Source organism: Eleutherodactylus coqui, chromosome 13, assembly GCF_035609145.1.
Source record: "Eleutherodactylus coqui strain aEleCoq1 chromosome 13, aEleCoq1.hap1, whole genome shotgun sequence".
Classification (NCBI taxonomy): Eukaryota; Metazoa; Chordata; class Amphibia; order Anura; family Eleutherodactylidae; genus Eleutherodactylus; species Eleutherodactylus coqui.
In genome coordinates, this window is record NC_089849.1 from 48,873,095 (window position 1) to 48,885,365 (window position 12,271).

At 44.7% G+C, this 12,271-nt stretch overlaps 1 protein-coding gene across 1 annotated transcript in view; it reads left to right on the forward strand.

The window, feature by feature from the left end:
- LOC136587302 (protein-glutamine gamma-glutamyltransferase E-like) overlaps positions 1 to 974 on the forward strand; it is a 34,592-nt gene extending 33,618 nt beyond the window's left edge. The window contains exon 13 of the mRNA XM_066585857.1: positions 539 to 974. Within this exon, the coding sequence (XP_066441954.1) occupies positions 539 to 686 (148 nt within the window). The 3' untranslated portion in view covers positions 687 to 974. The remainder of the gene's footprint in view (positions 1 to 538) is intronic.
- Positions 975 to 12,271: the final 11,297 nt, after the last annotated feature.

Consider the following 12,271-nt stretch of genomic DNA (forward strand, 5'->3'; position numbering starts at 1 on the left):
ATCTGCAACAAAAAAGAACAACACAGCACATTAACTAACAGGCGCTGTCAGCTCTGCCACGTGTCTCCTCTGCAGCTCAGGCAGACTTGCTTGCAGTTTTCAGTCATTGCATTAAAAGGCTGCGATTGGTTCATCGAGTGCTGCAGTGATTGGCTGAGCCGCGGTGCTCGAGAACCAATCAGAGCCAGCGCCACCTGGAGGCAGGAATTTTGAACCTCCAAACCAGAAATCACTGACTGAAAACTACAGGCTAGTCTGCTGAAGCTGCAGAGGAGAAGCGAGGTGGAGACGCAGCAGCTGTTGGGGAAACGTATTGTGTTGGGGTTTTTTTGTAATAAAGCTAGGGCTTATTTTAGGGATTTTACAGTAGAATTTCCTCCTGTAAAAGTTACATTGCACCACATGAAAAAATGCGTTTTTGTGCGATGCGATGCGATGCAGCAGAAAGGAAGGCTCCATAGGGAAACATGGGCTACAAAACATAGCAAATCGTGGCAATACGGACCTTAAATGCTATTTTCCCTTTTTCTGTTATCAGCCTGCCACCTTTGAAGCCTGAAGAAAAAACGGAGGTCGTCTTTTCAATCGCTCCCATCAAAAGCGGCAGTAGAGCTCTGATCGTCACCTTCTCCTGTGACAAGATAAAGAACATTAAAAGTTATCACAACATTACTGTGGCTCCCTGACTCCATGGCGTCAGCCTGGAACCCAAGGAATTGTCACTGTCTGCATCCTGACCATTATGAAGAAGATCCGATGAGAACATCTTGAGGTTCTCAATGGCTGCCGTCATCTGCACCGTATACCATGAAGATATCATAGCTGGCCACTTTTACTGGATTGTGCAGTTTGGCTGATTTATTCTCATTGTGTTTTTTTTATTTCTACCTCTTTAGTACTGTAGATTCAAAGGGCTTATTACTACAGTGCATGTATATGTGGTTGAATAAATAGCTCCATGCTATAAAATCCAACGCTGATTGTCATATTTTGGATAAGAGTAGCTATATGGGTCTGTTCACATTGGCGTATATTCTGTGTATTTTCCGTCACAAATTTTTGTGTGGAAAATACCCCAGAAGAAAGGACTGAAGGTCTTGTGTCATTCTGAAAATTTTTTTTAGGGTTGTACATGGGATAAAACAACAATAGAGACTATACTCACCTGTTTTTGGCCCATAGCTACACAACTAAGCGGCTCCTGTGACGGCATTCCCAGCAAAGACATCCAACAAAAGTCACGTGACCGCTAAGGGCAATCATAGGCTGCAGCTTCACCATCCCGATCTCCTGGCATCATGGTGCCCAAAATTTAAGTCGCAATGTTTTTTTGGACCACATCGGCTTCATTCATGGCGTCCTTCCATGAACACTATTCTTGTTCAGTGATGGTAGATACATGAACAGAGGGTTTTGCACTTTACAGAGTTTTCTGTAGGTCTTGTGCTGATGAAGGGGTTGACCGAGGTGGAAGATGCAATATATTCCTATCCACCAGGGAAACTACTGCCAGGGGTGCAGCTGGTGAGGCCATGGCTGGAGCCGTAGAAGCTGTGGCTGTCGGAGCAGGGGTATGACTACTGAAACTACGCTGTTCCTCATGATTGTGGCTGGACAAACCTTAATGAAACAACAAGGCCGGTATGGCAGCTTATTACAAAACAAGGCCCACAACTGATTGAGAAACAGACGAAGATCAAGCACGATAGCGCTAGGTGAGCCCCGCTATTCTTAGTCTGTACTGGGCTGTAAATCTTCAGTAAATATTTACAGTTCAGTGACACAACCACAATTAAATTTGGTCAACTGATTGCTACCCAATAAACTTGCAGAGTCTTTTCCTGAGAGATAGATACCTTCTACATACATGCACAGCCACACAGTCTTATGCAGGAGTGGAGGAGAATCACAGGTGCCGGGTACGGCAGTTCAAGAAGGAAAGCGAGGATGGTGTTTGTGGCGCTCACTCCGTTATCAATGCAGACAGATTGTGCCCATCAGGAAAATGGCACTGGTGACCTGTAAAGGTCAGGCTGCAGGTGCAGAACTTTAGGTCTGTGTTCCTCTCAGGTTCTCTAAACTCTTTTTCTCTTTGAGTGGTACAAACTTATACAATACACACATGCCCAAGCAAAGCCTTGTAACACTGGTGCCCTTGGTTTCTTTCTCACCTTTTTCAGCATTGTCTCCTGGGCTCTTGGAGAGATCTTGACAGGATGCCCCCTCCTATGGACACTAGCAACAAGTGCAAATTAGAGATGGTGTAATGCCTCTGCAGTGCCACCTATTGGAAGGGAACTTGCCTAAAAGTTAATAGGTGGTGCTGCAGAGTCACAAGGAAAAACGCTACCCCTCCCACTTCAATTATAGGTCATTTGTCTACCGTGGATTGTTGTACAACCAGGTTTTCAGCAATGGATTTGTAGCCTTAACACATCTCCATAACAAATCTTCTGAGGTCTTCTGAAAGTTGTCTGCACTATGGCCATTGGTCCATTTTGTGAGAGGTATTTTAGGAGGACTAATCTGTAGGGGCAGCCTTGGATGGGGTTACTCTTTTTAGGGTGGAAACCCTCAAAGGTAATAGGGTCATGGATTGCTAGCAATTTTAGGGCTCATTCAGACAAGCGTTTAAGTATTGCACCCACAAGAAATGGAGGACAGCAAGAATGGTATCTGTGTGCTGTCCATTTTTTAGAATGCCCTCTCACTCGAATGAGCAAGTCTCAGATCGGACCACAATAGTGCATGGTGCGTTTTTGTTTTTTGTGCAAACTTTTTTGTGTCTCCGTGAGAAAAAACTGATATGTGCATTGACACATTAACTATGATAGGTCTGTGCGCTGTCTACGTCTAGTCTGTTGTAGATTCAGGATGCACATGGACTGAAAATATGCTCCTTATGAATTGGACCAAAGGGTTTGATTCAGGGGCAGTAGTTACATCCCACCCAGCAAAGTCTAACACAGCTCTTGTCAGACCGATAGACAGAGTAAGATTGTTCCAAGTCTATTTTTGTACTCATTAATCTGCTGCCAACATGTTGTATTAGATGGTAGCCAGTGTTAGCGCAGTACTGTTGTATTATGTTGCCACCGGAAGCTAGGGGTGGAGACATGAGTAGGGCTGCATAGTGACAGTGTAGCCTATGCAACGCCCCTCAGTGTGGCACTTTGGGTTTACAGCGCAGCGGCAGGGAGGATTCTGGCAAAGTGGGGGACATGAGCACACACACACACATCCTCACAGCACTAACACACACAGCACAGAGTGACAGCGAGGCAGGCTGTTGGTGCAGTGGGAGGTGTGTGAGATGGCAGCGGCGGGGGGAGCCACTGACAGCGGGACCACATGATTGAGCCAACAAGAGAGCACATGGCAGGGACATTTGTGAGCGCAGCGGTGGGGGCACTCTGGCGGTACAGAATGACAGCGGGGCCGGCTGATCGCGGCGATGGGAGGCAACATGTCAGTGGGGTGGCAGGGAAGTGTGTGAGAGCTCAGCAGCGGGGGAAGGCACTAAAAGTGGGACCACTTGATCGGGCAAACAGGAGCACACGTGGCACTCTGCTGGCAGGGACATGTGTGAGTGCAGTGGCTGGCCCACTCTGGCGGACACATCCATGAGTCAGGGGTAATGGGTGGTAGGGAGCGCAGAAAGAGAAACAAATTGGATGGAGGCCGCCGATACTGCCAGAGCAGCAGGGAACAGGCAATGAAGGGCAGCGGGAAAAGCCAATCACAAGCTAGAGGCGTCACCTCCATGTCAACACAGCTCAATTATGTCTCCACCTCTTGCTTCCGGTGGCGACATAATGCGACAGTACCTGTTGGTCCTGACTGATGGGTTAACCTGCCAGGTAATGACAATGCAAAATGGGTGAGATAGGGTCAAATTGTCATTACAGCATTGTCTGCAAAGTCTCCTTCAGATGAAGAAAATAAATATATATGTAAGTATATAAATATGTATTTCATTCATTGATATATGTACACAACGCGTTTCATCAGGTTAGCATGAAATATTTTATGCAAACTTCGAAAGTATCCTAATGTGTATATAAAACCTTCATTTATGAGCTCTGGTGACATCTAGTGGCCATTCTTCATATTATCATTGTCATTTACCCCCAATAATTTCCTTATTGGTTATTTTTATCAAATTGCGCTCTGCGTCGGGGCTTCCTCGGCTTCCAGAGATTTTGTAGTATTTTGGACATCATTTTTATATTTTTCATTTATATATTTGTTTACAGCCTCCCTCACACAGGCGTTTTGTTACCGTTATTAATGCAACGTTTTGAACACCGCAGTAAATGCGGTATAACACTCCCATCGAAATCAGTGAGGCCTTGTAGACATGCATTCGATCGCGGTGCTGTCCGGCGCTTTCCAGCACTGCAATCTCGAATGCTGTATGGTCTATCTTTGGCCATTTAGCGCACCTCATCACCTATCACAATGATGGGGTGCGCTAAAACATGCCGCAGGGAGTTGCGACCAAAAACAAAAGTAAAGTCACAGAGCTTTACTGCGTTCTTGTGTGAGAGGCCTAATTCCCAGCATGCACTGTAATGCACTAGGTAAGTATACAAAATCCATCACCCGGCTCCCTATCACATCCCCTAACAGCACCAGACCTTAGTTTTTGAGGCTGTAAGGACGTGACAGGTTCCCTTTAACATATAGGTACTAGATCACATTGTACAATTGCATACATTTTTAGGCATATGAATTGATTGTATCCTATTTTAACCCCTTCCTGCTATGGGACGTACAGTCCTGTGGGGTTGGGGTTAAGTATGAAGTGAGATTGCGGGGCGACCTCCCTTCATACAATGCAGACGGCAACAGCACGGCCCCGCCTCGCGACAGAGAGGAACTATTGACCATTTAAATGCTGCTGGAGGAGATCGCAGGGAGCCATGTGCGTGTTATGGCAGCCAGTTTCCTTCTAAAAAGGCCTCAGGGCTGTCTTGGCAGAATGTCTATCAAGCCATCACCGTTGGGTGGCTTGATAGAATGCCTGCCCAATAACAGTATGACGTAACCCTATGGCATTACATCATACTGCAGGAGAGATCAAAGCATTGCATGTTGTGGCCCCCTCTGGTACTTGTAGAATTGAGTAATCTTTGTACGCACTCCTTGGTTGCTCGAGTTGGTTTTGGTTTGTCCTTTTGTTCTGTTGAGTTGGAAGGCAGTGGAGCTTCGAGTCATTCTGATGTTGTTGCTTCTTTCTTCGGTCAATAATGGTCGAGCATTCGTCCCCCCCTAAAAAAGGCCTCGTAGAATTCATTGGCAGATCTATGGTGGCAATTGATTGAACAGGGTCCAAAATGGTCGAACAATTGACTGCACTTATATCAGGGGGATTCTTCTTAGTATTTATATCGAAATTTTGTGAAACTGCTACATGTTACTTAGTTTGCAAAAAAATTAATTAGATCAGCAGGGCTCCCTGGTACATCATCACTGATGGTGAATTTGTTCCTAGGGAAGCTTAGGGGCAAATTAGACTCATTAGAGGTAGGTAGGTTGTTTAAAGTAGTATCCCTTGTATACTGTACTATAGTCATGGGGGGGCATTGTGTTCTTGGGGACAAGCGTTGCTTTGTCACAAGAAATAGAGTTATCCCTAGGGGCTGGGGTTCAGTCCTGGTTTGTTGGGGCGAAGGGGTGAACAGTTATTTGATTATCTGTTCTTCTATTAGGTGGCCCTCCATTCCTTGATTTGGATGGATAATATTGCCATCGGTTTCTCTCATGAAATTGCTTCGGAAAATGGCGTGTCCCCATCCATATAGGGTTTGTAATAATTGTTTCTAGATCTAAATGGTGTCCCAAAAGGTGAATTATCCCTATATTGTCCCCAGGGTGGTGTGTTCCTCCTGGGGAACCAAGAATGGTCGTTTCTATAATTAGTGGGGTAATTAGTTGGATATCCATACTCCCACCTAGGGGAACCATATTGAGCTGGCAATGTGGATCGTGAGAGATTATATTGCCTTGAATATTGTTGTGGTCTATTTTGCCTCTGTCTATTTGGGGGTTTATGAGTACCCCTTGTGTTTTCTTTATTAGGAATTCTAATTTCATGATGGTTTATGATGGCCGGATCGACAGCCTCCTGACGGGCATCTCTATCGAGGTTGTTATTTTTCTTCTTAATATCATGCAGATCCGGTACATTATATCATTTTCTGTTCTAGACATATGTTTCGTAATATATTTAAGTGTATCTTTATCACATCCAGTACCCAATATTAGTAAATTTCTTAAAAATATATCACATAGATATTTTCGTTTCTCTATGGTTTTAAATGTTTTTATGCTTGAGAAAGGCTTATTATTAAGCTGAAACGCATCGCAACATATGGATTAAATAAATTACTACTTCTTCTCCTTTGCTACGCCTGCAATATTGCCTGCTATCTGGGATGCAGGGGTGCCGAGGATCACGTAATTTTTTCAGCGCAAAAGATAATAGAAATTCCTAATGATAAAATCGCATCGCAACGCGTTTGTTGTGCTGCGATGTGATAAAAAGAAGGCTCCATAGAGAAACATGAGAGATAAAAAGTCGCACATCACAGTGTTCTGGATCCAAATTTCTCCAGCAGGATTTGAGGTATTCTGATTGTATAGCATGGTGTGTACACACGTGTTTAAGAAGCCACTCTGACACACATATCAGTAAGGAATCTTAACCAGCTCTGGCCCGTTACAATGGCAGAGCCTCTTTTATTAAAACACATAATACCTGCCCTTTATGAGCGTATGACATATGACTTATATAGTATATACTTATTGTTTTTTGGTAAGCTATATAAAATCTCCTCCCCTTCCCCCCATCCAGGCTCTGTGTGCAAACTGGTCTTTGTCCTCTTGCCATGTGGTCAGGCAAAGACTTCTTCCTTTGTTCCAAAAGTTGAGAAGAGCCCAACATGTAATTTCCAGTTAACTGCATACCTATGTAATTTAACCCTAGAGAGACTGCATCCTCAACACATGTAGCACACATCCCCCCCATCACGTCATTGTCTAGCAATTATCACGATGAACGATGCTGCTATCAGTCTCTGCAGAGGCAAATCACTATAGCTGTGTAATACATACAGTTTATACAAATCAATAGACATTTTACGCTAATTAATCATCATTTTCTACTACAGCAGAGACAGATTGTGCCACACTCAGATACATTCTGGACAACTGGATTTGCTTCAGATTCTGGCTTCTGCCTGCTTTATTGCACACAGCTCACTTTTACACAGTATCAAAACACTGCATAGGCACTGGCACACAATATGATTCCAGGGTTCACTGCCCACAGGGTCCCTGTCACGTAAACCAGCAAGGACATCTTGGGGGCAATCATTTCCTGTCAGACTTATGATGGGCCCAGTCTGGACCTCAGGCTTTGCAGCTCCTGTAGCAGCCCCTTCCGCTGGCTATCAGCCAACTTCCCCTTGAGTGCGGCAGGAACTGGTACTTTTATCTTACTTCCTGCGACACCCACAGGTGTTTTCTCTCATTTCTAGTACCTGAATGCCTGTCTACAGCACCATGCAGGCCATTCTATGTACATTTATTTCTGAGCTCGTATGCCATCTAGTGGCTATTTTTGATGCTGTCACAGTGGAGTCATGAGATGTTAAAGCGTACCTAACTTTTCAGATGACATTTGAGAATAAGCTGCCCTGTGTGTACATGAAAAATAACCCTATATTTGCCAATTATCAGACTGTGATGAATTTCTTTACGGGTGTAGTTTCTAAAATAGAGTCATTTCAGGGGATTTCTGGTTTTGGAACCTCAAACGGCATTGTAGGTGTGACATGGCTGTTAGGGGATGAAAAAGTTAACTTAGTGTAGTTAGGCAATAGCTGTAACTGCCAGTGTTCATTTAGATATATGAAATAGGATGCTGCTGTTTATTAGGGGAATTGCTATAGTTGCTGATGATTATTGTAAAACCAGTAACATTTATTGCACGACTGCTAGTGGTTGTTGTCCAACTGGTTAATGTGATTAATGCAATAGTCATAACTTCCATGAATATTGTGTGTGGTCTCATCCCAGTCACGGTGACCATTCTAAGGTTTCTGCAACCCTTTACTGTGTGTATGATGAACAAATGGTAGCGCTCGTCTCGCTCCGCAGGTTGATGCCTGCCTTACATACAAATGGCTTAGTGTGGCACACGGGATATTGTGTTGGTCGCAGCAGTGGAGTGTGCAAGCAGTACATGACGTTTGAGCAAAAGTTGGGGAGCAACCTGAGTCTGTGTACCGCGTAGTATCCCTGGACTGTGTGCTGAAAGGGTTCTGTGCAGCCGAAAGTACTGTGTTGTATGGAGCCTCCTGGTCATCGCTGAGTACAGAGCTATGATCTATGACCTGCTGCTTGTTGGAAACAGAAGGAGAGCAAGGAAATCCACCATTAAGAGACTGTTAGTGCTGAGCATTGTGAACTGTCGTGTCCGCGCGGAGCTGTCATTCAGCCGTCTTTTCTGTACTACGGATGGATCCGGTGGCTCACCGTCGCGCATGCAGAGTACAGATTTTTTTTTTTCAAAATTTTTTTCCCATGCCATCGCTAGGCAATGGCTTGGAGTCCGCGACCTGCCCACAATGTTCATTGGAGACAGGCTGGGGGTCGAATGGTTTCCATTAACTTAAATGAAAGCCATCCGCGCAGAATCCCCATGAAAACAGAGCATTATAATATTGATTTTCAAGTTCAATTCTACAAAACCTGTGGGGTCAAATCACTCAATATACCCTTAAAGAATTCCTTAACGGTGCAGTTTCCAAAATGGGGTAGTTTGAGAGGTCTTTCTTATGTCTTAGTATCTCAATGCCTCGCAAACCTGAAATGGTGCCTGTAAAATATACTAAGAAAATGGAGACAAGGAGGAAATCAGAACAACTGGGTTTCTGGTGCTGCCCCTTTCAGAAATGATTTTCGAGACAAATTTTATGCACCTGACTCCTCATTATTCAATAAAACAACCATTACAACGCGTTTCGGGGACATAGCCTCTTCCTCAGCCTGGACAGAACACAGCTTTGAAATGGTAGAGCAGCCCAGATGAGCCAAGCATCCTGATAGATTGCCGAGCCGTGGAGTGACAGGAGCGAAGCCTTCTGTGATTGACACGCTGCTTGCTTAGCAGCGCGAGAGCCCGTGCGGGAAGACAATTTCAAGTGCGTAGGGAGTTTGTGTCAGTTAGGCCTCATGTACACAGGCAGATTTGAATTGCGGAATCCGCGACGGGCATCTTCCCCCCGAATTCCGCAGCAAATACTGCCCATAGCATGCTATGGCAAAGTTATTCTTCCTGCACACACAAGCAGAAACTGCTCGCAAAGGAAAAACTGCAGCATGCTCCATTTTTGTGGGGGCCCTGCACAGACGGCTTCGATTAAAGTCAATGGAAGCCGTCTGACCCGCAGCCTATCCAGACTGTCAATTCCAAATTTGGCTGTGGGCACCTGTGTCATCACCTAGTGATGGTAAGGAGAATTTGATCTGCCCATATCCAATTGCGAGCCGTCCGGACCATCCTCAGGACAGAAAAAGAAGACAGCGAAAGGTACGCAGGGTTGCCAGCCGCGGTGAGGGCTAAATTCTGCTGCGGGATTCCACATGCAGAACCTGGCTCTGCCGTGTGCATGCGGCTTTAGTCATACGACGAGACGAGAGAGAGATGTCAGTTCAGTCAAGTGTACAGTCAGAGTAGACAGCCATTGCAGATGTGAGTCCAGTCAAAGCAAAGCAGTCGAGTGCGTAGTGAGTTTTCAGTAGACAGTCTGAGGGGATAGTGAGAGAGTAGCGTAGGAGATTTGTAGACAGTCATCTTCGGGGCTGTTAGAGAGTTCAGTTCAGTCAGGATTTTACAGTGAGAGAAGAAGTCGGGTTCTTTAGAGAGAGAAGTCAGGCTGAGTTAGTCAGTAAGCTGTCGGCAGAGTCGTTTGGAGATGGAGGAGAGCGGTGAGCAGATTGAGGCGGTGTTTGGGATGCAGTCCCGCAAGAAAATGGAGAAGCGGATGTGGGATAGCAGCCAAGGCCTGTCTGCAAACTGTAAGCCCTTGTCCGGTAGAAGAGCCAAAAGAGGTAAAGCTTAGAGGCGCTGATTTAAGCGGGAACGTAAAGGCTCAATTCAGAGCAGAGGCCTAATCGCAGGCACCAGAGCCAATAAATACCCCACAGAGTCCGGGCCCAGAGGAGAGTTGTCATAGTTCACGTCACTGAAAGCCATTATCAGGCCCAAGGAAAGCTGCATCTTAACCCAAAGGATCCCAGGAGCATTATTCCTAGTAGTAAGACTCCTGAGATGTAAAGAAGTTTAATATGACCCAAGCAGTGCTCTGAAGTCTGCACTGATATATATGATTTGCTTATGATATCAGCAGCAATGAAGCAGCCAATGACGACCTGTTTTCGGGCTGTTTTCGAAAATGTTTTTGAAAACTCAGGTATGTTTTAATGTGTAACCATCAATATATCACTTTTTTAACATAAAGAATACGCAATAATAAGTCTTTTTTCAATATATTTAAGATAATAAAGCTCAAGGAAATAAGTTATATCCAGTCTGAAATCAAGTGCATTGGTAATGTGTATTATGTAAGTTATATAGGTAAAGGTCTCTGTTGTGGCCTGTGTGGATGTTACATATGTAGTCTCAGTTCTATACATGGGGGCCATGGGAAAGTATACATGACCAGATCATCATGCTGGTCGGAGCGCGTGTCTAATGGACAAATGGTAGGATACATCATACCAAGGTGGTGCTTGTTTAGGCCAAAGAGTGTGCAAACAAGTGTAAGGTCTTTGCAAGGTTTTGAACCAGAAAGAATCCCTCCACCTACTGCGGGGGTGGGTGCAACTTGTACGTGCCAGCTGCTAAAGAATACAGGGAGCCTCCTGATTGGAACCAAAGTATTTGGTCCGTCTGAACTGTCCAGCTGTAGTAGTTTCGGTCATTGACCCACTGAATTGCTGAGTCTGAGAGACAGCCTTACACCATGAGGACTATAAGTACATGCCATCGAGAGACATGTTAAGTATCTACAGAGTTATGGCTTAAACAGACGAGTATATATCGCAATACACTCACTTCTACGCAATTTTTGTATGTAGTGAAGGAGTGTATTTTGCCTGTGTGTCTGCACACATACTGGACGTATTTCCGCAGGCACTGGCTGTTCACCCGAGAATCACCCCACCATGTTTTAAATGGATAATTAGCCTAATGTGGTGCAGGTGATCACGAGTATGCGCAGCATTTAGCGTATACCCATGCGGGCAGATGTGTGTGTTTGCGAACTTCCCACAGACCTCTATGGGGAATTTTAGTGCGCAGACACGCACTCGATAGAGCAAGTCCAATTTTTTTGCACCCGCAAAAAGCAGTGGGCACAAAAACAAAAATGTATGAACCCATTGGGTTCTATTCTCTGCGTTTTGCAGGTAGGATTTTCCCCGTGAAAATCCTAGTAAAACCCGCTCGTCTGTTTAAGCCTTTATGAGGGTCTATTTAATTGATGCAAATAACTGGGATTAGCCAAAGAACTTGTGAATATGTACAAAGAAAGTGTATCATTTGTAAAGAGACTGTGCATATGCAAAGAAGATAACGAGACTGTAATTGATTCCCTAAGGGCCGGCAAGCCAGGACAGTATAGCCAAGATTTAAGAGTCTGTATTGCCAAGTAGTAAAGCCGGTATAGGTGGTGCACAGAAGAAGATATGGCTGCATACTGTATGCTCTGGTGGTTAGATGCTCTTGCAGGTTCAGGGTGTAAGATCCAATGTCACACCGGTGAAATGCAGTAGGTAAAGGTGTATATTAATCAGTGGTGCTTACTTGTGGTTGTAGAACATTAATCTTATAACCTTCATGCACATGGCCATATCCATTCTAAATGGATGCATAATACAGCACCTACAGCCTGCACATGGATGTGTTAAGTATGGGTTCATATAGAATCTGTAAGAAAAACATGGCATATTCCAACATATACATCATGGAGGCATCATGTAGTGGCACAAAGTGCCTATGAACCAGTAATACAGACCTATACGTCACAGTATAACGTACGTGCATGCAACTGTGCCGTGAGAATGAGGAATTGACTATATACAGCTACAAATCTTTTTGCCAAGGTGGCACTGTTGACCTCTCCATTCTTCGTTTTCTCTGCCATTACACATTTATTACCTATCACCGTGAAGGACCCTGGGGTTCTTTGGGTTCCAG